Below are 27,101 nucleotides of genomic sequence, written 5' to 3'. Positions count from 1 at the left end.
TCGAAGTATCTTTGAGCAAGATACTAAACCCCAAATCGCTCCACATGAGCAGGTTGGCACCTTGCATGGCAGCCTCTGCCATCAGTGTATGGATATGTGTGAATGGGTGAATGTGAGTGGTCAGCAGCCTGGAAAAGCGCAATAGAAATGCAAGCCTATTTAACATTTATGTTACTCCCCTCTCCCTGGGACCTTCTTGAGGTTGCAACAGCTGCTAATACAAGGTCCATGTGCTCCCACTGGAGAGTCACAAACAATCACACAGACACACATGCAGAGCTCAGACACAACAGCCAGTAGAAACTCAAGATCCTCTGGTGCTCTCTCTGGGAAAGGTGCAATTTGACAACAGGAGATATCGATTCAGCCGCCTGCAGGCTTTTTATAGAAGCTAGCACCATCATTACGTCTCCAAACCCAGCCAAGCCTGCCTCTTTGCCTGTCCTAATGCCTCCCCATCTAGGCAGAGACATTGTGTTGAGAAAAAGAAACAGGGTTGACAGTAGGGGTAAGAGAAGGGAAGATAATGATGGCTATAGTGAATATAGTTAAATGAAGGGGAATGACAAGAAAGAGAAGAAGAGGAGATCGGAAGGAGACAGAAACAGCACAGGTCGTTGCAAACAAAATGGAAGGCGAAGGGGCTGATGAAAACTAAAGGTGAGTGAGAAAGACTGCAGAAGATCGGGAGAAAGGTGTAGAGATAAAGAAAGCTGAAATGTACAAACATAAGTTGATGTGAACAGTCTGGACGTACATAATAAGGAGAAGAGAAGAGAAGAGAAGAGAAGAGAAGAGAAGAGAAGAGAAGGGGGGAATGTTATGTGGAGCAGAACAAAATAAACAAGACAAAATGTGTTGCTTCTTGCTGCTATTATATACAGAAACATGCATCATTTTCCGGAAGAAACTCTTGTGACGCGCTGAGGTACTATAAAGAGCTTAAGCAAGGTTTTAGACGCCTAATGTTAGGTAACATAACCATAATCACTTTTCTGCCTCAGTGTTAGAAAAAGCAGAAAATTAATACATGTCTTTAATACCTTTGAAAATACAGCTTAGGATCCTCTTGCTGCTACTTACATTTTTCAAATGTAAATGTACAAATATAATCTCAAATACTGGGAACTAAGCTTAGTTGATGTGTGCATGCAAATGTGTGGGGGAGTGACGTGTACCATAAGATTTCAGGAGCAAAGCTGCCATGCTGTGTAGGCTATTTTGTTTGTAGTTTTTGTATGGTTACATATATTTGTTTGAATGCACATGAGCCAGAACTTGTTCTTGTAATTGCAGTTTAATTAGGGCCTTTGAGGCTTGGATTAAAGTTGTGTCTGTCTCACAAACTGGGTCATCTTTATTATGGAATTAGTTATGTTGAACCATTTAAAGCCACATTGTTTAACTTCTTTACTTGAAAATAAAAGTTTCAAACTCACTTTGATGGTACAGAGTTTGTGGTTAGCACCTACATTAAGTCTGACAAATTGTTAAGGACCTGGCGAACTTGGGCAAAATGCCATTCTCTACATAATCACTGTTCTCAACCCCTGGTCATGATAAGTCAGCTGGGCATTATGTTACTACTGAAATAACACAAATTTGAATTAAGTAATAAAGACAATCCAGCTTTGTTTGCTTAATAGTTAATGTACTATGTGAGATACCACAATCCTCCTTTCTGTCCGATATTCACTACAGCTTTTCTTTTATTTTGATAGCTGAATTAAAACTTTCATGACTGCGTCAATTCTTTCCACAGCAAATTATCTTTGTATAAACAACATTGCTGCTTGCTGACTGTAACACTGCCTCGGTTAACAAATATGCAATGAATGATGTGTGGTATTCAAATGACAATTCAGTCTCATTATCAGGCTACCAAAGGCTACCGCGTGTGTATGTGTGTGTGTTTCCAACAACTCTGCTCAAGGTTAATGCTAAATCTGTAAATTGTATGTGATCCATCCACAGTTGCATATATCCTTTTTTACTCACTCACAATTTACAAATTGTATCACTGTAATTAAAACTGCACCTCATCTCTCTTTATCTTGCACCTTATAAATCCATTAAGTTCCATTTTGCTCAGAATTTGGCAGTAAACAAACAGCTTTTGCAGAAAAAAAAAACAAGACAGTGCCAAGCAACTAAGAATAGACAGACTTGTTTGCTTGAACTGTGACCTCTGGTTGTGTCCGAGCCTTGTTTGTCCTTAGAGCTACTGAGGACCACTGACTGTGCTGTATGCACATCTATTTCCGTGTAATGTTATTTCTTGGAAAAAAAAAAATTGGTTCCAGGACAAGTTCAAAAGATATTTCTTGTAAGCCAAGGTAGCCATTGTTTGCATTAAATTCATGGACAGATGTTGGACCGTACCATGTAAGCATGATTTCAGGAGACACAGAAGTGTGTAAAACAGAATATTCTACAGATTTCACAGCTAATGATGCCTGAAACAGCCATCTTGGATTTTGAGGTCAGGTTTAGTAAGGAGCAAAATGTCATCTTGATTAAGTAATGATTCCTTATCTGGGAACTATTCTTGTCTTTACCAAATTGTAACTCAAATCCATTTGGGAGATGTTAAGATGTTGCAATGGATGATGTGTGGCGGTACCCATCGGTGCAAGATGGGGAGTCCAGCGATCAACAAAGTCATTAGTCTGCAATCAACTTCTTTGAGTCTATTTTTTGGGTTGGGAAAATATCATTCTGCTGCGGTATTACTATTGTTGAGAACATCAACTTGTGTCTCCAAATTGTACAAAAATGTGTCACCAAAACCTTTATAAGAACTGAAAAGATGCAATTCTTTTAATGCATTTCTGACCACCTTTTTTAGGGAAATGTGTTGCATTGGCATTTTTTTTCACCCATCCAACCAGACATGTCTTTCTTTAAAAATTGTATTCACAACTTTCTACCCCCAGGTGACACTATAAGAATTTAAATACCATCATTGCCTCTGAATAAACAAACAAATACCCCACTACCTCAGAATGGCCTGTTCTGTCTGGCATTCAATTTTCCTGTGATTGGTTCACTGATGAGCCAAGCCCATTTCATTGTATATTGATAATCACTTCAGGTGTCAAAATGCCTGTCTGGCTCCAGTGCTGGGTATCGGCAAGAATCTGCTGTGTCTTAGCACTTGTCAGGTCTGCTATCTGTGGTTCTGTCCCAGGGCCAAACAGCAGTGAGAAAGCTGTCTGTGGCACTCACCGAAACTCATGCTGTTAGCAATGCTTGTCGCCTTGTGGAAGAGCTCAGCCAATGACAGAGCCTGTCCAATCAGATTTTGTTTCCATCTGTGCGATTATGGTTATAAACTGTCTCTTTTTCCCTGAATTGTGTGCACACCTGTCTAGTGTTGTTTGTGGGCAGTTTAATCATACAATGAGATATGTCTATGAGGATATATGCCGCTTTCATTTAGATGCTTTATTGTGTTTTTTCCTGTGCAGTACGAAGTCACATTTGTTAAGAATTAATTGATTCGCGACTGTGGGGTTTGTTGTTTCCTTTTGTACCTTCAGAAAGGTTATTAATAAACCTCTGAGTCATCAGGTCTGTACCTGGGTGTGTATCAGAACACCTGCTGTCACCTTTTAGCTCTGTGGACATACTGTTCTGTTGTGTGGCCCTCAGTTTTATCGTGGCAGGAGAAAGAATCACACTGTGTTTTTGTAATATGTAAAAGCTAAACTACCCTGCCAGTGTCAGGCAAATAGAACGGCTGTAAGAGGCAATCATGTAGCAGTAGTCATGCTTTTCTGTTTGGTGACGTTAAGTGTTCTGCAGCGCTCATCAAGTGCTTTTAGGTGTCAGATATGAGACACTGAGTGGAGGGAAATGAGAATTAATCAGGCCCATACAAATACAAAGAAAAAAGCTCCACCATGACCATTCACAGATAATCATCAAGAAACCAACATGTTCTCAGTGTACATTAAACATATTCAGCGGAATAAACTTGTTGACACATGTGTCAGTCTTACATATGGATGAGAACTGATCTGTTTTTTTGGATTCATGCCATTCAATTCAGTCTGTTACTTGATAGGTTTCCTTATTGATTCCTGATCTATTTTCCGTGGGAAGAAAGCGCAGATTTAGAAAAAAGGCATGCGTGTGACAGGGTTAGCCAAAGCTCCACCACTGCTAGCTGTAGCAACAGTCTATAATCATCTAAAAAAGATTAAATGAGAAAATATCTGTACAGCATTCATTTTCATGTGTGTGCCGCTAATGGTATCATAACACAGGGTATTTACCCTTGTCAACAGATGGGCTGCTTTGTTGGGAAGCAGGAGCACTTGGGCATAGTAGGGCTGTTGGAATTGATATCAGGACTCGAATATAATTCCAAAAGTAAAAACAATTCACACTAATCCAAAGAGTAAATTATAATTCTTGAGAGTGAATCTTGCTGGAATGAAGCACTTGTGCAGCAAGAGAAAAAAAACATGGGAAGTGGGTTTTGATTGACATTAGCTAGGCAGCTAACTTGACGCTGCATTAACAGAGGGTTGACATCAAAGCTAGCAACAAGATGACAGCAAGTTGGCTGATAAAAGGACAACATTGACCAGCCACATTCAGTTTTGCCTGACTTGCCTCTACAAATGGCCTTTTCTATCTCTGTTGTTTCTGGCCAACACACGTGAAAAAAAAGAATCACTGAATCACAACCTCAAGTACAACGTGCTAACGTTAACCTCTAATGTAACAGAATAAGAAAGCGATGCATCCCTATTAGTCATCATAGGGCTTACAGTGCCTTAGCTTAATCATTACTTCGCAGGAAAGCTATCAGTGTAACGTTTTTTGATAAAGTGTTAATGCCCTCTAGTGGACGCATCATGTTACAACCATATGCTGATAGGTGGCACTGGCAATGCATAATGACAATATAGAGGAAGACTGACAGCACTAGTGCATAGAGTGTCAAATACATGGCATTCCTGTAATTTAAGGATTCAACTGGATCGGACAAATTGGAACTGGTTCTTAACTGGAACCAATTCTCGATTCCCATCCCTAGTCATAAACACACAGAAGTTTGGAAACCATACTACAACACAAGTGTAATGTCTGCCAGATATTTACTGTACATATTTCCAATAGTGGCACATATTACTTGGCTGACACGATGGTGATTGCTTGAGGCAGTCACCCAAACACTTCAGTCCTCCCACGCACATATCGTCAAACAGCCATGTGTAACGAGGTTATATTATGCTATCTGTACAGTCCTTAAACTCTGCTCTTGGACTGACTGTCTGATGTGCAAGATGCGTAAACATGTTCTCCAGCAAATTACATTGACTGATTGATTGAAAGCACCCAACAGGGCTTTGCACCACCTCAAAAGGCTTCACTTGGAAAGGTTTTATTTTAAAGTTTGGTTCGCACAATGGATTCAGACAAACTAGGATTAGGATGCCATCGACATAACATCAAGCCAGCGTACAGTGGATTCAACCCTATTGATTACAAAGATTGAACACATTTAGCAATACACAAACTACCATATTCTCTAAAACTAAAACCTTAGATTATATTTTTGGTCTTTGTTTGTAGCAGGTTACTGCCTGTTGTTGCCCTACTTTCTAAATACTCCTCTGAAATCGTTCTATTCGCTTTTCTTTTGCTCCCTCTTCTCTCTTTCTCCTTTTCTGTTCTTTTCCCCCCACTTTCTTTCTTTCTTTGTGTCTTTTAGTGGCTGTATTGAAATGTAAACTGTATGGTTGACAAATGGTGAGTCACAATGTGGGAAGATAAATCAGCCCAACTGTGCAACGCTGCCAGGAACCTATCTATCTTTCCATCCTCACTCTCTCCTCCTCTCCTTGCAGGCGTCTTTGCATTCAGCCTCGTGTTCACACATGCACACCTACACCAGCGCCTGCTTACACATGGAGGCGTGCATCCTTTTCAAAAGAGCCTACAACACCCCTACTAACCTCTCTCTCACTCTTTCTCTCACTCACAGGCACAGTAAACTGTACACACGGTACATGTTTTGAATGTGTGCATGTCTGTACACAAACGGCCAGATGCAACAACGCTTTTAATGATGTCTGCATGTTGCAGTCTCTGTAAAGAGACAAGTATTACAGAAGAGATTAGAATGCTGCTGAATTGAGACATGACTCATTCACCCCAGAAACAACAAATGTTTAGAAGAACCAATGTCATATTTAAATGGAGCCAAACGTGAAGGAAGGAACATTGGAAGGAAGAAAGGAGGATGTGGAAGTGAGATGAATGCGCTCAACAATAACAAGCAGCCAGAAATAATATCACACTGATTCAAGGAAGAAAATATAGATAATATGAACGAGACAAATAGTGAAGAAGACTGAGCAAAAAAATACTTGAAAGAAAGGGAGTGGGGACAGTGTAAAATGAAAATCACTCATGCTGTACCCATTATGTCATTAAAGCAGTCAAATTCAAGATTCAAAAGACAAGATGGAGGATAACAATATGATGGTGATGATGGATGACAACTTAGATGGCAACTGTGATGAATATCAGTCAATATGGTAATGACAGTGAGTCCAATAGCGCTATAAGTGCTCATTATGGTCCAGATGGCCTTGCTGATAGGCCATGAGAGAGATCATGACATTGGTCCTGGTCCCACTTACATGTGACTTACTGCTTGGACCCAAAGTCAATCAAATCTGACCTTCAAAGCTTTTATAAAAAAATACGTAGAAGATTGTTTTAGTTTAGTTTTTAGTGAATTATAGTTAAAGCAGACAGTGAAAATCACAAAGCTTTTTTAACTTTTTACTATTTACTACTTGTTTACAGTCAGAATCCGGTTGATTACTGCACTAATTAACAAACTGACACTTCAGTTAGGAAACACGAAGTTGATTGGCAAAAGAAACAAGTGGATCAATACTTGTTTGTGTGCACGCTCGTTGTGTTCTGTGCTATGGGCTCACACAATCATCACCTCCAATATAATCAGTCAACTGAGCAGCTCCGAGAAATTTCCATTTAGAAGGAATTCACTCTCATGCCAAACACCGCTTCTGTGCTCTTCAACACACTCTGCCTGCATCAACCACACCTCTGTTTCGCTCTCTTGCATCCTTTTATATCCTCCTCTTTTATTTCCTTTTCTACATTTCCCTCTTTCACAGCTTGACCCTGTAGTCTCCCCTTATCTGTCGCTGAGAATTTGTTTCTCCCTGATCTGCCCTTTTTATCATTCGTCATCATCTTTCTGGGGCCAGAAGAGCAGATAAAATGGCCAACTATCAGCCCAAGCATGTGATAAGGGAGCCAGGAGAAAATAGCAGCAATTGCAGTGTGTTCTTGCCTATCCACACTCTGCTCTGAGGTATGAACAGCATAAAAAATGGTCGAGTATAAAATCCAGAAAGGTCTTATTCAAAAAGCAGCACAAACTCAGTATACAGGCTTAATCCAGAAAAACACAGATGGTGAAAAAAAAGAAAAGAATGTATTATATTTGGACACTTTTGCTCCTTTCCTAGTGAGATCGGATGTCTCCTGATCTGCTCCACTTCAACTGCCAGCACCCTCCAGCACCTCTGTTCACCCACTCACACAAGAGACACTTTCCTGAACCTTCCTCCTGAGCTATCCACCATTGCTACAGTGAGCTTTCTCCCTGCACCGCTGGTTGAGTCTAACTGAAGCCAGGGATCGTTCATTCATCTGCCTGCTTCACCTGTTACGTTAAATTAATCCCTTTCAAACCACTCACTGTTCTGGTGTTCGCTTTTGGGTCTTAAAACAACTTAGCCCATCATAAAAGAAAGACCAGTACAGGGATCATGCATAGCTAATCATCTGTTTCATGCAAGAAGAGCTAAGACAAAAAACGGAACAATTCGTTGATGTAAATACACTCCACCAAGACTTTTTGTAGGTGACCACTAAACTCCTCTGTTATATAAAACCACACGTGACTTTGTTAGCTTGTGTCATAGTAGCAAGCAGAACATTGGATCATTGGAGTTGGAGACTCGTGTTTGGATGGCTACTGGCAAAAACTTTGTTTACATTTTCAAAGAGCGTGGTCTAATTTATGCATCCCTCCCACATCCTCCGCCTACTGATCCAACAAAGCAGGTGGGGAGATGTGGGTGAAGGCCAACAGTCCGGTACAACTGTACTTGTGGGTGGCATCCTGCTCCAAATCACTGCAGTTTTCCAAAGGCCACATGCTCACTTAGACATTTTTGAGTGATCAAATCCGAGGAAAAAATTGATAAAATCCCTCAAAATTTACACACTGCGCGCATAATCCAGTTCACTCAGAAAATGTCACATTACAGAAGCTAAAGATACTCTAACTGCCATTTCTCAAGGTCTTTAAAGGAATTATTTCTTTCCCATGAATAGTTGTTGAAAACTATGTGTGTGAGAGGCTTGATTTCAAATTAACTTGTGTAATTCTTTTCTAATATGATGTTTTTGAGCTATGACATGTATTACCTTCTCCAAATTGAGCCCCTCATTTTCCCCACTACGACACAATTGCCATCTCTGTCTCTCCTCATCTGTCCTCCCACCTACAGTATAAAAGCAATGGGAAAATTATCTCCAGCACCTGCAGTGCATTTAACCATATCCCGAAAACAAACACAGGCTTGTGATGACAAAGGAAAACCAGAAAAACAAAAACAAAAGTCCTTTTGTCCTCACAGTCTAGACAAAACGGCGGGACAGCTCGGTGGCTGACTGCTCCAGGCCCGAGCGATGAGGTGAGGAATCAAATTAACAAGGGAGGCAGCTGGCATTGGTAAAGCCCTTTGGCTAGGGTCTGTTGTTTTGGTGATAGACAGGATGAATTAATGAGATATGATGTGCTACGCTGCACTGTCTCACCTTGTTACACTGTGATGACGGTCACAGCACCTTTACTGAGCTCACCAAGGACACATCTTTTGTTTCCTCTTCATTAGAGCCTTGACAAGCAACAGCATTACATGTTTGGTGCATATTTCCTTGAAAAATAAACCAAAGCATGCTCTGCTGTCGCTGCCATTGATCCACATCTATTCTTTGTTTGTCCACTTCAAGACTTTTATCATGAGGACGAACCAAATCTTCGGACTGAAATCATTGTAGTGTAGCATAACGTATTCCTTGTGTGGTGTATTATAACATTAAGCTGTGACATCAAACTAATTACTTAAGCGTATGACTTTCACTGTCTCCTTTCATCTAATAAATGAAATAGATGGTCAAGTGGGCCATCCACATAAGACATTTGTGTTAGTGTATCCATGGCAACGCCACAAAACCAGACAGAAATCTCTTTTTGTATACCCCTCTAAGCCTTAAGAAGACCCCCTCAAACAACACCAAACAAGCCTTCTGTATGACAGCAAGTCAGGCACCATCACAGTGTCTAATTATTTTTTGCTGGAGCCCATCTTGTAAACTTGAAAAAAAAACACAAACGATATGTACAGATCAAACCTGTAGAGCTTTAGCTATAAAGACAATACGGCACAGAATGAGGTCCCTTCTGCCCCTTATTGCTTAAGGAAAGACAAACACTGTATTATTTGCTATAGGTTAGAAATTGTTGTGTTATCTTTCCACTATCATGTGATTTTATACGTAGAGCCTGACTAATATGTCATTATTGAACATTTACCAAGTATCAGTATCAGTACAGTAAATATCAGGATCAGTAAATATGTTGCCTGATATGTGCCAATTTCAAAGCTTAAAATGCAGAAAAGATGCGTGAGAGCAATTTATAATTATTAAATTCCCAGATCACTGAAAAAAGAAGTGTATATTGTCCGACATATCAGTATCAGAATATTTTACTCCCTAACATCGGTATCTGCAACAGCCCCATAAATAGAGTATCAGTCGCGCTTTATATAGCAACAACACTTGCTGTTTTTGGTGATGTATTCTAAATTCTAGAAATGTTGTGAAGAAAATAACATATTTTTCAGCTAGTTAACTTTGGCTACTACATCGAATTGTTGCAAAACTCTTGTAAATCCAAACTGTCTTGCAGAAATGTTCACAAACAGCCTAATAAAACAGAAATATGTACTTATTAAAACTGACTGGCATCTACCTTCAGTTAATTTTTTGAACACTCTTAACACATTTCTCTTTACAGAAACGCAGCTCAGCACAATGTCTAATCTCACATCCAAAATGCTCTTATTTAACCAAAACCCTTTATATAAGTGCTGTCAAAAATGTTGAAGTATTGATACATCGATTCTGAATTTTGGAATGTTCTCAATACTCATTTTTTGCAGTAACAATACACTAGCACCAGATGCTTCTTTTTGCTCTCCTCCGCTCTAGTGCCCACATAGCCCCACCTCCTCGAGAGGTAAATTATCATTGATTCTGTTGTGCTTAACCTGCATACAGTATACTCAAACAGTGTTGTATGCATCTTGTTTTCAAAATCTCAAATTTCATGCCCTCAGTGTTGTGTCAGTTTTCCACTGTGATATTGAACATGGTAATAAATATCACCACGTTTCACAGTATTGTATCGAAGTTAGAAATTCCAGTATGACAACACCACTTCATACCCATCTTTGAATCAAGTCTTGTATCTGAACACACTTATCAGAGTTTATGAAATAGCAAGCTCCACTGCAACACTGCCATAGGATATCTGTTTTTTGACATTGGTACCATACTTGTATGCAAGGTCTTGGAAAAGTTTGAATGCAAAATGTGAGAAAAAAAGACAGCATTCACAGTGGCAATGGTTTGGCATAGCACTGAAATGTCAAAATAATGTGTTTTTTCTTTTATAAGCAAGAAATATGTTATGTTAAAGACACTTTTGCTACAGACCCTTTCTGATTGTGATGTCTACATTTGCATTATTTAGTGTGACCACCATGCCAATCTCCTTAAATTTGTCAGATGACTTAAAAGGGAGAGGAATTGTTCAAAAGCTATTCCTCATTATAGTTCTTATTATGTCTTGATTTTTCAATTCCACTGTAATGCAATACAGACATAGATCTAACAGTCCCATCTTCCATTGTGTTGCAATGCACACAGTTTTCCACGTGACATCACTGGGAGCTGAGATAAGAATGCAGAGCGGCTCTTTGTCTCTTATCTGTCACACAGACTCCAAAACACCAACAGCCTTCATTTTTTTTCAGCCACCCTCTCCTCATGTTTTCTCTGCCTCTGATGAAGTGAGCTACACATTATGTAATGTGTCTACACGTGGGGACTCAGTGGTAAAACCATGCTCAGTATGCAACCATACAACACCTCCTCACCATCATGTGGAGTAAACATGCTAACATGTCAAATCATATAATTCAAAAGGACATGTAATCTGATCTAATTAAAGACTGAAAGATTACATGTACCATTGCATTGGCAGTGCAGCTGATTGCATTTGCAGGATTTCTTTGCAGCTTGTGACAACGGCATGGCCAGCGTTCAGTCAGACCCTGGTTTCATTTCATTTACATACTACCCACTAAAATATAAATGTGGCAAAACATGATATTGGGGGAGAAAAAGGAGGAGAAATCACACTGTATGAACATACAATCATACAAATAAAGATGCTGAGAGGGCACAGTGTCTATATGCCATTACATATATATAAAGTCCACCTTGGAGCTGGAATACACTGTGTAATTAAATGGAAGGCATCTCAAAAACTTGTATCCTTAGGGTTTACTGTGGGTTTAATTGTAACTGGATTTAAAGAGGTTCATCCAACAGAAGCTATACAGTATAAGGGCCAGCAGGGAAATCTGATGACAGTTTCAATCTCCATATTCATAAGTCAATACATGGAACATTAAGCATAGTCAGTGCACTGTATATATTGCGACAAGGTCATGCAGATGCACTTTCAGTACTTTGTTGTCGGAGGCACATTGAGCAGGAGCCAATATATTTTAACAGAAGTGCTTGCAAGAGATCATTGAACGGCTTTGGAAACTGTGTACACACGAGTAGACCACTATGAATGCCTTCATGCCCCCAAAAGTTCCTATTATTGTTTTTCATTTAAACTTTGGCAGTTCAGAATCTACAGTATACTGGGACACTTACAAATGCTCAAAGAGATCTGTGATGATGAAAAGAATCCAATCCTACTAACAATGGCAGCAGCAAAAAAATACATATTACTTTAATTGACTGGAAATCAATAAAATCAATGGTGGTGAGAACTACTGTCACACTGTACAAAAAAAAAAATATTGTAGCGCATGAAATTTTATGGAATATGGGGCAACTCATAAGCATAAAATAGCGGGACAGGTAGCTCCATAGAGAACTACTCTTATAGGTATAAATACTTTATAGGTGGCTGTCATACCAGCAGTATCAATGGTGGCATTCACATTCACTACATTAATTCCTTTTAAAATGCTGTGTCCAGTAATCCAGTGCTTTTTGGATGAAGACAACAGAAGATGACTGGTGGAAACAGACGGTCTTAAGGGAGTTAGTGAAAAGATAATATAACATTGTCCTCCAATTTTGCCAAACTGCTTACCATGTGTCAGTCTGAAACACTTTTGTTGATTTACACTGCACAAGAATTGTGTGGACAAGAGAACAGATGTGTGGTTATTTTGCAACCTCCTGCTGCTGGTTGCACCAATTCTGCAGGTGGCTTAGCCGTGCATAATTGCAGCTTGACAATGTGCCTCACTCCAATTAGAGATTGCAGATGGATCACAGACCTGCTGTTAATCAGCTGAAAGAGAAATGGCTTCATACCGCATGGTAACGGTGAAAATGCAATTTGTGTTGCGCCTTGCACTGCACTTTCTGCTGCGTGCCTTCACGAAAAACTGAGCTATAAGTTTTTGACTTACTTTGAGCTCCTGGTGTACCTTCATTTCATTCTTTCTTTCTTTGCACCTTGTGCTTTCTACACACTGAAGTCACCTGTTATGGTGGAATACTGAAGGCTTAAAATATATGCAATGACACGTGCACACATAAAACATATGCAGGCACAATGATGCACACATGCGCCGGTTTTAATATTTCCTTTCACTTCCATTTCATGCTTCTTTTAGCTGGAGGGCACCGTTCAATCTATAGGATGTTACAGAATTCAGAGGCCCTGGTGTGATATTTCTGCAGAAACAACAGTAGACTCTCACGGTGCGTTTGTTTGTTTGTGTGTAGGCACATGTGAGTGTGCACAGCATCACGAGCCAGAGGGTCGATGAGTAACACAGCTCAGGAACACTGTTACTTTACTCAGAAACAAAATACTACTATATTTACACAACAATTCCTCATACATAAATGCCAAAATAGGTGACTAGTCGGTGTCTTACAAAATTTATACAAGGAAGTTATACTTTAAGAGCAGGCAACTGAAAGTTAGGTTGTGGATTTGAGTAAAAATGACATTTCTTCTATGTGTCAACTACGAGATAAAATATTATTTGTATTACTTTATTCTATTATAAAGTGCAGTTCAGATTCTACACTCTGTAAGCACTCTTAACACTCTCACTCTTCTGACTTTTCACTATCATTACCCCACAGTACAGTAATCACACAGTGCCCTTTGTGCAGTAAAAGGTTAGCAAGCATTCATTACACATCAGATAAAGACAAAGGTCAGCCTGCCATCTCAAAACTAGGTGACACTCTTTTTCTCGGAAAACTACAAATAAAAAAATAAAAAAAATGCTCAGTCACTTCATATTGTCCACAAATGGTTAAAAGAGGCCATGTTTTTGATTTTAAGGTGCACATAAAAAAACGACTTGGATGCTGTGTAGCCAGAGTGAAGCTCTAGATGTATTGTTCTGTGATTTGTCTACATTTGCAATGTATCATTCAGCAGTGAGTGGACTGCGAATGTACACAGTGGCATTTCCTAGATTATTCTTGGTTGCTGCTATTAATAGGCAGCTGACCTTTCATTCCTCGACAACCTCGCCATCGCTAGCAGAATGGACGAAGGCCAAAAGAGCAAACATTGGCAGCCGGGGAGATAAAGATGAGGAGGATGAGGGGAATGTTAATAATTACTGATTTATAGATGAAATTCATAATGTAAACTCAGCTTGTCTGAAAAAAATCATAAAATCAAATATACCTGCAATCATTTTTAATTCTTTATAAGAAGTAGATTTAGTAGTTTTCTACAAATTTCTCTGCTCAAGTGTATCTTAATTGGCATCATCAAAAGACAACAGGGCTGCTCCTACTCCAGCTGCCATTTAACACTTCAGTGGCTTAAGATGAAATGAATGCCATCAAGCTGTATTGGAATTATTTTCAAACGTATAAAAATGAAGGATCTATTGTTTAACCTCCCACAGCTTCCCCAATTGTGTAACAATTGTGTATCATTGTCACGTCAATACATCTTAACGATGTAATTGTGAAAATTTGGGTGACACATCATGGAGAAGATCCACCAGCTCCTGGTGCTGGATCATACACTGTGCGCCACTAGGTAATGTTTGGAAGTAAATCTGAGGCATTGTGTTGTAGCACAATACAGCAAGTGACTGCCCCTGTTAAAGCACAAACAAAGTTAACACTTTCTGAGTCCTTTGTAATGGATAGATGGTGGAGAAAGCGGACGTAACTTTATCCAAAATGACAGGGAGGAAGAAGGGGCACGGGAAGCTTTGTGGACACACAATGTCTTATTGTTTTATTGCAATTCTAGCAAAACTATCAGAAATTACATCAATCGTTCATGATTATTTTGACAGTAACACACAGTTTGATGTATGAAGCTACATGAAGCTATATCATTATGTGACTCAGAGAGCTCACAGCTCCAGCAGACGAGTGCAACTGTCCACATTCTCTACTATGCAGTGTGGGCAGATTTTCATAAACAATTCATCACTCACTCACTCGCTCACTCAGGCACACACATACATTCAAAGATATAGTGTTTTTATTGCTGTAAAAAAAAGTGAGCAATAGTGTCACTTGCACTTGCCACAAAGACATCAGAGCAAATAGATGTCTTCAAAAATGAAAAGAAGAGTGTGTGTGTGTGTGTGTGTGTGTGTGTGTGTGTGTGTGTGTGTGTGTGTGTGTGTGTGTGTGTGTGTGTGTTTGTATGCACATGAGTACACAAAATTGTGCATGTGATGAGTTGTGCTCCTCATGGCCAGGAGAAGTGAACTGCATAAATCACATTAACGTTCTTGCAAAATAATTTCAAAAAGAGAGAAGTAAGGATGACACAAAGAGAAAGGAGGGAGGGCAAGATACTGCACCAAGAAGGAATGAAGGAGTTGGGGGTTTGTTTGTGTCATATCAGGATAGTGCTGTACAAAATTGAGGCCAAATAGGTGAGAGGGGGAATGACATAGAGGGAGAACAGGCTCATATCTACAAGATACCCCCACTCTTTTCCTTTCTTCCTAATTATATACATGTAGTATGAAACCACGTGACAGAATGTCGCTCATGAGACAGAGACCAACAGACTGCAGAGGTTTTCCTTTCCACTCTGAATGGAATCACTAACAGCAGAAATGAGTGGTGGTCTGTCAACCAAACCAGAAACACCAATGGTAATGGAACCCAGAGGAAAGATGAGGATTAATTAAAAGTGAGAGGGAAAAAAAGACAACATGGGACCACTAAAACACCACAGTTGCCAGCTTGCGGATTTTGCCTATTAGCAGGTGCATGCTACAGCAACAAGATACAAAAATGACAGCCATGCAATTCCAGTTAGCATCCATATGAAGTGCATCTGATGAAATATGATAGAAAATCAGGTTTAAAGATGTAGAATATAAAATATGAAGAGTTTGTAAGTGCAGGATTTAGAAGAGAGATGTTACGGGGATTCTTACATTATCAGGTGTCAAACTTTGTACTTATCCCATTACAAAATAAAAATACTTGACATCACCTGTTTTAATGAGTGGGTAAGGAAACACTGAAACCACGTTCAGACTGACTTAGGCAAACAATTAATAATTTAATAAATAAATACATGAATTAATAAATAATTATAAACAGCCTCCTTATTCATTTGCCTCTGGATATGCATGCGATCTCACCCTATGAGGAAGTTTTCAGAGTCACAGGAATACATGCAACAGCCAACATCTGCATGCAACAGCAACACACTGCTGACTCATTAAAAAGGTGCTGTGCTGGCTAAAGATTGAAGAAACAACATACAGTATAGTTTCTAAGTGCCTGTTCAATTTCACTTATATGTATTGGAATTACTCATCATGTTTTGATTATGGCATTTGTCATTTAAAAATGCAAACTTTAGGTGCTTCCTACTTCTCAAGGGCAAAGACTTGCACAATTTCTTTGTTTCAAATCATTTTAATTTAAGCCACTGTAGAATTGTAAACATAATGGAACTTGGATATTTGTCTTTTTGTCTGACAGTAAAGACAATATGATGTCATGTATAATAACCAATACTTAACTAATAATCAATCACATATTGATAATCTTTGGTTGCAGTCCTAATTGTCCTCCATAAATCATGTCATTCTGATGAATAGAAAACTGTCACACTCACAGTACTTTCCCTTTAATCCAGGGGTATACCGCAAGGTAGAGCCATTAATTCTATTATCATGTACCCTACAAGGGTGAAGTAAGGATAGAGTGCAGTGTGTGGCCATGAGTAGCTTAATAGTGCTGCTTCATCCCTTTTCTACCAGAGCAGCACTTTTGCTTGCTCACCTTTGGCGCCCAGAAAAATTGCCATTACTCTAGTTTACAAATAGAGGGCTGTAAATCCTATAATGTATAATTCAATCGAGACCAAGTGAGTCACTAGGCACAACTGCACACGTCTCGTTTTGATTATGCGTGCGTGTGCTCACATCCACAGCAATGGGTGTGTTGATGCTGTGCTCAAGTTTGGAAATGGAGTTTGTGCTAACAGTGGAGACAGAAGTTATGTAAATAGAGCATGGTGTGTGCAAATACACCCACCACTCATGATCTAGATGGCATCTGATTATGGCAGTGACCACCTTTCTTTTTCCCCCTGAGCTACTGATGGCAAATAGTCATTATGTTTGCAGGCCTGCTCACACAGTCAGCAAAGCCAATGACACAGTGTGAAAATGATGAATGTTTAATTGATGACTATCTGATGGTACTGTCTAAGTAGCACTGCAACGCACTCCTGTCACATACACTGTAAGACCATGTGATTAATAATGGACTGTAACAATAGCTGTGTGTTTACAGAGAGTAACCTCCTCCCATTGCCTGCTCACGCTCCATTGGCCAAATTAGGTTTACTAATTGCTTGCCGCTGGTCAGTGAATAAACATGTGGCTGCTGATGAGAGATTCACCCCCAAAAGTAAAGCTGAAGCCTCCATACCTAGCAACAAGCAGAGGTCTGTTGGCAACGCCGGCTTACTTATCTCGATTACTCAGCACTGTCAACAAATTTCTGGCAGGGCAAAAGTCTTGGCAGTGCCTTGAATTGATAGAACAGAACATGCAATATAAGCTTAAGTCAAGTCTATTGATTAACTCAGTGTGGGTATCACATCACACATATTTAACACGGATTAGATGTTAGATGATGTCAGTGTAAACTTGCACATACAATGGATAAACCTAATGCTATATAATACAACAGTCTCACAATAAATCCTTATTTATGTTCATACTATCCAGTTTTTGTTAAAACTGTTTTAGAGACATTCTGATTTAATTGTATGGTAATTTTACCACTTAACCTAATAAACTGGCAACTGAGCATTTATTGAGATAAGACATATTGGGCTGCGTGTGCCATTACTTATCTTATATCAAGATAAGCGCTTACTTTATTTTATAGTATTGCGTTTAATGAACCTTATGCTACTGTTTAAGATCGAATCACGTGCAAACAAATGCTGTCACTTTTAGGCAGACCACTGGCATGTAAGATATATAGTAATACCACAATGATCTGAACGTTCTGTGGTTTCTAATGTGCTTATTCAATGTACTGTGTTGCTTTGCTCGCATCTTTGATATCTACTAAACAGCAACATCTCAGACAAACTGCTGGTTTTGGGGTTAACTTGGGGTAAGCTAAACAGGTAAATTAGGTCAGTCAACTTCCGTTAATGAAAGTGATGTTATTAATGAGATATGACAGCACAAAACATGTATTTTAAATGAATGAGATGTATATACGTGATGTGAATAGCATGATAAAAAAAGACAAATTGTGTGTAAGCTAGTGTGTGATGCAAGGGTTTTCTACCCAGAACTTATTGTTAACAAACATTAACAAACAAACAAACTGAACATTGTGTGGTTCTATACATTACATCAAAAATACCTCTTAGTATGAGAAAAAATAAACTTAAACAAATAACATACATTTGACTATTTTGCCATATAAGTTTAACAGCAGAATATAAAACAGGAACCTGTGATGATCATGTCAGCACGATATGATTCTACTGAAAGTTGATAAATATAATTGTCTCAAAAAGATTTGAACTAATTGACAATATTGCTGTATCAGGGATACTTGGATCGATGGTTACTGTCATGTTATAGACAAGCTGTTGGTATTGATATAAATCCTCTTACTGTCCTCCTCCTCCCTGCCATCACTCTTTTCTATTTACCTCTCCTCCCTTCTATTCGTTCTCGCTCTTCTTTTCTCTGACCTGATTGACTGTTATGAGAAGTGACTGTCTATCAGGCTCTGGGCAATTCTATTACCTGAACCCTTTATTGAAACTACATCCACTCTCACTGCGCCGACACACAAGCCAACACCAATAGGAGAGAAACATGTGCACACACAAACACGTGTTTACATTTGTGCACGGAGACACACAATATTGACACAGGTAGACGGCACACATGGGTGCACACTCAGCAAGCAGACACACAGGTTGAGACGCAAAAATAGAGAAACACGTGAACATACACACACACGGAGACACACCCGCACACACCTACAAATCTTTGTCATCCTCTGTTCTATTTGCTCGCAATAAACCAAATCTCAGCATATTTTGGTAATGTCGCCCCAAGCAGGGAGAGGAGTGTCCTCGGAGCCCACTGCAGAGAGCCTCACTGCCAACCCACTGCGCCAACCCTGATGACATCGTCACTATGCACCATTCACCAGAGCAAGATCTGTCGTACCCTGATGGCCTCAGCTGTTCATAATAAATATGTGACATTATGACACGTTGCATCAATTAATAATACTGCAAAAACAGATTGCAGTAACAGTCAGTATCATGTGTCTTTGTTGTTTCTAGATCACTATGATGGGTTTAGGTTTCACCCAGTGCAAAATCATGATTGGGCATGGGTGGCCAAGTGACTGAATATACAATTTTACAACACGTTGTATTTGCTTAACAATTCATACCAGGGGAAAGTGTGCAGGAGGTACAGTATTGGCCACATGTAAATCAACAATACAGGAATCTACAGGAATCCATGCGAGAAAATCTTTAGTTCCAACCTTGGTGATTCTGCTGCGAGATTTACATTTGTAAATTTCTGAAGTGCAACATGATTGTTTCAGAATGACTGCAGCATTGTAATGTGTTGAATCCTAACGTGTTTGGTGACAATTTGGTTTGGCTAATAAGAAATTGTCACATTCTCTCTCTTTCAGCCAATATTTAGCTGTGACGGTAGGTTATACAGTGATACAAGTAACCTATGATGTCATATGGTTTCTTTGAATTTGCAACCAGTAACAATGTTCCTGGAATGAAGGGCACCGTTAGATGTTATAAACATCATGCAGATTTCTCACATCCAATCTATCCTACAGCTAAAATGACTGTAACCATAACAGTGAGTACAGTAAATATTTCAGTGTAATAAGTATTCAGTATAGTTAAGTCCTAAATGTGTTAAGATTTTGTGGATTTGGGTTTGTGGGTGTGTAGATCACGTAATCAAAGGATGTTTTATTCATGTATTTCTGCCCACACTAGAATCTTCAACTACTTTTTGCTGTATCCTTTTCACTCTTTCTATCTTCAACAATATAATCCCATTGCCTTCTCAGTATTTTAATGACGCTTCGATCTCCTTCTCCCTTCCCATAATCACCCTCCAGTACCTTCCCTCACTAATTTTTCTATTCTTTTTTTCAACCCCCCAAATGTCAGTGCTGATTTTAGCAGCTCTCCAATCTGTTGAATTTCTAAATACCATTGCCCTGACTACCAAATGTATTCTAATTTAAACTAACATACATAAGTCCATCCAGTAAATACAATACAACTGTCTTATGCAAAAACACACCCACTTGATGAGATTATTGTTTTTATTTTTTGGACTGACGTTTCACCAATTATTTACTTGCCAATGTGTTGTTTATGCAGCAGAGTATGCAGCGGCATTCAATGTGTAAACTCTGAGGCCCCTGAAATCAATACAGATTTCTTAACAGGAACAAAATATACATCTCTGCCAAATAATTATGTTGCTACCGAAGAAAGCAGCAACAATGGTATTAGGTCATAGCATATACAACGAAGAGAAGGAGACAGGGAGCTGTCTCTAAATTGCTTGCTTTTATATGCTGCACCACCCTGGAGAGACTGGGTGAGAAATATGAAAATCTGGTGAAATGGTGAAATGTCCTTGGTCGATTCTGTGTGCAACACTAACATTGTGTCGGTGCAGAACAAATGCAGGAAGGCTGTAACACTTAAATTGAAATGGAGCATGAGAAAATTCCTGTAATGGCTACCATTGTTTACAGTATATAGCTAAGAAGAAAGGGACAAAGAGGATGACAGGTGGACGCTCAACACCCTGGCAAGTAGAGAAAGAACATTCAGACAGGCTGTGAAGGCCAGAAGAAGGGTGAATTAAATAAATAAATGCAGAAATAAGGGGGAAAGAGGTTCCTCAAGACAGAAGGCAATAGAAGGTGAGTCAGAATAAGAAACAGCAAAATAGAGAAATGTGCATGTGAGAGCGTGCAATTGAGAGCGAGAGATAAAGAGAGAGTCTGACAGGCCACATGCAGAGGACAGTGTGTGCAGCATGTCAATACAAATGCTAAGTCACTCAAGGGCTTTCATGCAGGTGAAATCTCAGCCTCGTTTCACAGTCAGGTATTCAGGAGAGAGATGGAGAGAAAAGGGGTGGATTAGGAGGGCGGGAGAAGTAAAGGATATCGAATATCTACATTCAGCGGAGCTTATCATGTAATCGAGGCACATTTTTGTCTCTTTTCATCAGCTATTCCCTGTCACATCAAACACTGCTGTGCACCTTTACACTTCCCCTCAACATTCAGCCTCCTATTCTCCAGTTTTTTGCCTCTCTTTCAAATATTCAAACAATGTCACATCTCCCTCTGTGACTGATCTCTTTTTTTCTCTGTTTCTTTCGTCAGAGAAATCACCCTGCCTGTCCATCTATTACCCCAGCAAGACCAGCACTGCCGCTGCTGCAGCATCAATAATTGTTAGCTGCCTCGGCCCTTGGTTCCCTAAAGGCATACTGGGAACCCTGGGTATTTATGAGGGTGTAATCTCCTACCTGGGTTGCACTTGCATGTCCTTTTCCATTACTGTGACCCTGTGACCCCGTGTATGGGCCGCTGGATGGACAGTTCTGAGTCTGCAACATGACAGCCAAGCCACATAAAATGACAGGGCTGAAAGAGGGATGAGAATTCAGAGGTGAGGGGGTGAGGTGGAGGAAGAAAGCCACTGCTGGGAGACACACTAGAGCAATGCCAAAGGTTTGTGCAGGAGTAGATTGAAACATTGTTTCCTATTTCTGTGAAGAATGTTATAATTTCTCCTAAAAATAGTATTATCATTATGTCATGGATTACTTAATATCTTAATGTTTACTGCAAAAAATGATGTTCCATAGTTTATGTTTCTTATAATGTACTGTTATGACCAGTGGCAAAGGCAAAGAAATGTATTTAGTGCAAGCACATAATTATGTATTTATGTAAGTAAAAATGTCTAGTGTCTCTCCAGAAAGAGGAAGGAAGTGACAAGATGATGGGTAAAGGATACATCCGCACACCGCCTGATCTGGAGCCGATGGCCAGGATCTTCTGCACAGGATCAAAGGCCAAAGCAGTTGGCTGGTAAGGGAAACCATGACGCACCGTCTGCAAGAAATAAAAACACAACAATATTTTAATTACACAAAATAAACATTTTAGGATTAAAGGCTAATTAAATGATTTAATCATTTAATGATGTTGGTGGCCCCTACAACATTCTACTTTGTGTGAATCAGCTGAAACTTTGTCATTCTGAATAGCAAAATGTCCATTTAGTAAAACTGTCACTACTCTAATTTTGATCAAATAAATAAATAAATCCTCTGAAAAGTTATTAATTTTCTGATTAAAGATGACTAAAGACATCAAGGACATTGCATTACGTGTTTACTTTTTATTGTCACTTAACTTTGTGTCAGAATGGTTTTTAACGGACTGTCAAATATTTGTTTGACTGCCACTTTGCTGTTGTTGAACCAAGACATTTAAAAAAGTAAAGCTTTTAAGGATAAAGGTATAATCTGTCTTCTGACATTGAATTTGACATTTCATGTGTCTGATTGTTTACTTAAACTACTGTAGTTCACTACTGGCTAGACAACACGTAATGATAATTGTGAACAACAAATACATCCAAGCTTATTGTTGTAAACACATTTTTCTACCAGTACTTCTACTTGCACATCAATTTAACATTTATGAATACAGAATCCATTAAAAATGCATCTGAATTACGATGAACTGAAAGCTTATTGAAATTCAAACACTAAAAAAACCTTCACAAGGTCAACATTCTTCAATTAATAAAACACAGAGAGTCCGCACGGTGTAATTAGCAAAGAAACTGTAGCTTCTGTTCATGTTGCATATGTATTGAATTGAGAGTGAGGTAGCCTCAACATTCATATGCCAAGGCCTGACTAGGCAAAACGACACTGTCTCTCACACTCCCACTCTGAGGTGCACTGCATTCACTGCAGCCGTCTGCCATTAGTCATGTTAAATTTCTGAGCAGTGCCTCGCTCACAATTATTTGCTCTGGAGGGATGTGGAAGACATGGAGACCAGTGTTGAACTGAAATCTTACAACAATATTACTGTTTTTCCACCAGTATGAAAAAATTACTATTTTAGGCACTGTAGCAATGCTAGCAGTGCTGTCACAGAGGACCTGCTTTTGCAAAGCCCTGTCACAAAATTAATACACATTTCTCCTTTTAACTTGTCTTTTTCACATCCTAAAATAGTGATGATGATGCTTACTATATAGTAACTATTGAGTGCCTTATCATATGCGGAACAGTGAGTGGGTGAACAAGGGAGTGATTTTAGACACAGCCAAATAGTCTGGTGACCTTATTCCCAAGAGGGCACCACTCACCTCAACCTTAGCAGAGGTATAACAATATAAGATTCAATTTACAACTGCAAGTACCCTGTTAGTTGTTAAACCTCTTCAACATTTAAGGTAATTAAAGCATCTGACTGCGAACTGTAACGAAATATAGTTTTAAAAGAAGGCTGTTAAATCCATCCACCATAATGAAGTAATCAATGGCTTTCTTGTTAATAATGTAACACCCACTGTTTGCAAACCCCCTCCCCGCACACCTTTGTTTGGCGGCCTGAATTGCCATAACAGGGGTTTTGTGCTGTCATTATTACTGCAGGATCACAAATTTAGAAAGACAGAACGAGGGTGTGTGGGTGAATTAAACGGTTCTAAAGCACAGAATGAATTCACTCAGTGTTGATCAGACTCAACAGAAGACAAAGAAAAACAACACAGAGACAAACTGAAGCCTGGTGCCACCACAGGGCAGAGTATGAGTCTGTGCTTGTGTGTCTGTGTGTGCATATGCTATATGTGTGCATGATCTGTGCATATTTCTCATTCATATTCAGTAATCAAGACCTTCTGTGTGCGAGTCTATATGGGCTACATATTTATTACTATTATTGTTTACATGTGTTGCATATTTATGAGTCTGTTATGATGGTACTAACATGTTAGATTCACAATAGTTACGGTAAAGAGAATGTGAATGAGTGTGTGTGTGTGTGTGTGCGTGTGCGCACGTACACTGCTAGCATACCAATTACATGACCTTCAGATGCACATATATCTGTCATTCCACTAATACATACACAGCAGGGTTCCACTGCTATTTAAGCCAGTGAGTGCCTTGCATACAAATAGAGTAGTGAACAATAATATACATGGCTTCTGTGTAAGAGATATAAAGAGTGAACCTACCATCATACAATGCATGGAATCTGAATTTCCGGTTGAGCACATGTTTAATGAAACAGCCAGTCAATATGGATTTCAAAAGCCTTGCCTCGGAATGATTCATATATTTGCAATGTTCCACTTTTATTTGCTGCTTTGAAAGTGCATGATGTACCTAATTCCGCCATGTAATAACACTGAATCAATTGTATGTAACACTCTCACAATATACTGCACCTTATACATCTGGAAGGCATTAGGCTGTAACATAAAGGTCTGCACCATGAACCACCACCCCAACATATATCTATGTTGAAGCTATCTTAAAATTAAACTTCTTTGAGATTCTAGATCTCTGCCTTGATTTAATTTATTCTTGCAGCATTACACAGAAGGACTTGAGGCCATACTGTAAGTGCCTACATTTTAATAGTGGTGGAACAAAACATTGATACTAGGGCTACATCACGACATCTGGCTGCCTTTCTCCAAAAGTTGACTCAGATTCATCTTTCCACCGTGTTTTCTTGTGGAACCCCCTGCAGCCAGCACCACCCCAATCAAAACAGATTACCATCATTACAATGAATGGAAAAACCTGTGTCTGACCAAATATATTAGGATTACATAGATTGCTAATCAAGACTGGGCTAATTTTTTGGGGGGAATAATGCCCTGCAGTGTATACTTTATCATATTTGTTTGTGGATGATTGAAGATGATTGAATAAAATATTGAAATATAAATGAAAAGTTTTAAAATGTTATTTGGGGTCTTTAATCGAGTGAAAAAAATTTATAGTTAAAAAATACTTGATAAATGAAGTGAAATAATCGTTATGTGCAGCCCTACTGTTACCAGATTCCCCTGCTACAATCGCTGAGCTGCTGTATTGTATCATTAACATGGACACGAATCTTGGTCGTATGGTAGTGAGTAACTCTTCGATTCTCAATTTCAAAGAGTTTAAACTACGAGTTTGCAGAGTGGGCACTGACACACGCCTTCACCCAATCGTTAAGAATCACTTGCCTTCACCACCATCCCCCCATTTATAGAAGAGGACACAGAGGAAGGTCAAGTGTTTATCTGAGTTGTCAGGCAATTAAATGTTTGAACCCTTTGCTGCAAAGAGAGCAGCAGATGATACTGACAATGTTTCAAACTGAGTTTCAAAAATCCATCTCTGACTTTTGACCCAAAGGGGTTTTTAACCCTAATATTTCAGTAAATGATTCTGACTATCATAAAAAGAGACAAAGTAAAAAATCATTAATGCACAATGGCAGTGAAGAACCTAGCCAGACAGACACATATTCTCACAATCATCCTTCAGGTCTTGCCACAAGGCCCTTTAGGTTCCCTAGCCCAGCTCTGGGGTACTGTTGCTGGGATACAGCAGAGCCACCCCCAACATATACATAAAAGAGAGGCTAGAAGTGGAGGAAAAACACATTTACTCTGGGTGATTCTCAGAGCTGCTCATATATATTTTAAGGCCAAAGCCATAAAGCCAATTTTCTCCCTCTTCCAGTGAGGCCATTTATACATTCAGTATATTCATGTGTGTGAACAGGTTCACCCACATTATCCTCCATCTATCTACTTATCTTTCAAAATCAACACAACTGCATGTCAATTGTCTAAAATAGACTATATATTGATTTATCCAGGGCTAGTGTCACCCCCTAAAATGTGATCAGTCCCTAGTCACAACAAGTTAACAAGGGGAAATGCACACAAAAGAATTACTTAATGTACATTCATTCTGTTGAAGCTGTCAAGATGTACATTTAGAAACACAGTCAGCCATGCAGCGACTGTTTAACCTGCTGCAAAGGACCTACGTTATGGCTGACAGAGGCAGCATTACATCAACTCTGCTCTCCATCCACCTCCTACCCCTTTTTTTTCCTCTATTGTGTAGTTTTCCCTCCTCCACACATACACAACCTTTATGCACACATGCCTGATGTTCAATCAGATAACCCCACATAGACATCCACATCCCCCAAAAGACTGATACCACCTCATGCCACCCACCCTCCTTTCTCTCTCTCTCCACACAGCATTCGGCTGCAGAGCTGGTCTAGACCCCTGGTTCTATAAATAGCAAGTAACACCCATGTCTACCATTGCCAGCAAATTGTGCTTTGAGCAGCTGTATCTCTGAACATGGATCAACACGGGGAAATATGACATTAAATTCTCAAATACATCTTTATGTGATTATAGTAATTGTCTGTAACGTCATCTACGCTAATTATGAAGGTACAACAGCTTATGTTCATTTAGCTCAAGTGTGATGTAGCTTATTCAGTATCACAGAGTCTTTTACATTTGCTGTCACCTTATCATATAGAAGATGAGTATGAGGGGTTAGTGTGTGATTTTATCTCTCCACATGCTTTTTTACTAGAAAGACTAAGTCTAATGTAAGACTAATGTACAAGATGTTAAGGTAGCAGGCTTTACGACATTAGCAATTGCTGATCATTGCTTTTGCTAATTAAATTGCCAAACATATTCGGTGTTGGAGTAACTTGGCAAAAAGCCAAAATGTTGGCTCTCTCATAGCCATGATCTACTTGTTGTGAATAATTATTCTTGTAACATCACTCTATGATCAAGAACAGACTTCATGTAAATTTACCAATTCAACAAGAATCACAAAGCTGTGAATCCTCTACAGAAACAGATATATCCTAGTAATTATTTTAAGTATCTTTTCCTAGCAACAGCAGCATCTAAACAAAGCCATCTTTACTGAACAGTGGGTACAGAAATACAGAGTTCATGACATTATGCAAGACTGAAAATACATCATCATATTCACACACTGGCGGACAAATGATTCCTGAGATATGCA

At 39.2% G+C, this 27,101-nt stretch overlaps 1 protein-coding gene across 15 annotated transcripts in view; it reads right to left on the bottom strand.

Annotated features, from left to right (window-relative positions):
* Positions 1–27,101, bottom strand: part of stxbp5l (syntaxin binding protein 5L) — a 144,069-nt gene that overhangs the window by 96,850 nt on the left and 20,118 nt on the right. For all 15 annotated transcript variants that reach the window (XM_030428851.1, XM_030428854.1, XM_030428852.1 and 12 more), the window contains exon 2: positions 22,007–22,104. In XM_030428851.1, coding sequence (XP_030284711.1) covers positions 22,007–22,104 — 98 coding nt within the window. The remainder of the gene's footprint in view (positions 1–22,006; positions 22,105–27,101) is intronic.

This window comes from Sparus aurata, chromosome 9, assembly GCF_900880675.1.
Source record: "Sparus aurata chromosome 9, fSpaAur1.1, whole genome shotgun sequence".
NCBI lineage: Eukaryota > Metazoa > Chordata > Actinopteri > Spariformes > Sparidae > Sparus > Sparus aurata.
Note: the sequence above shows the minus strand (reverse complement) of the source record. Positions and strands in the feature narration are given on the sequence as shown.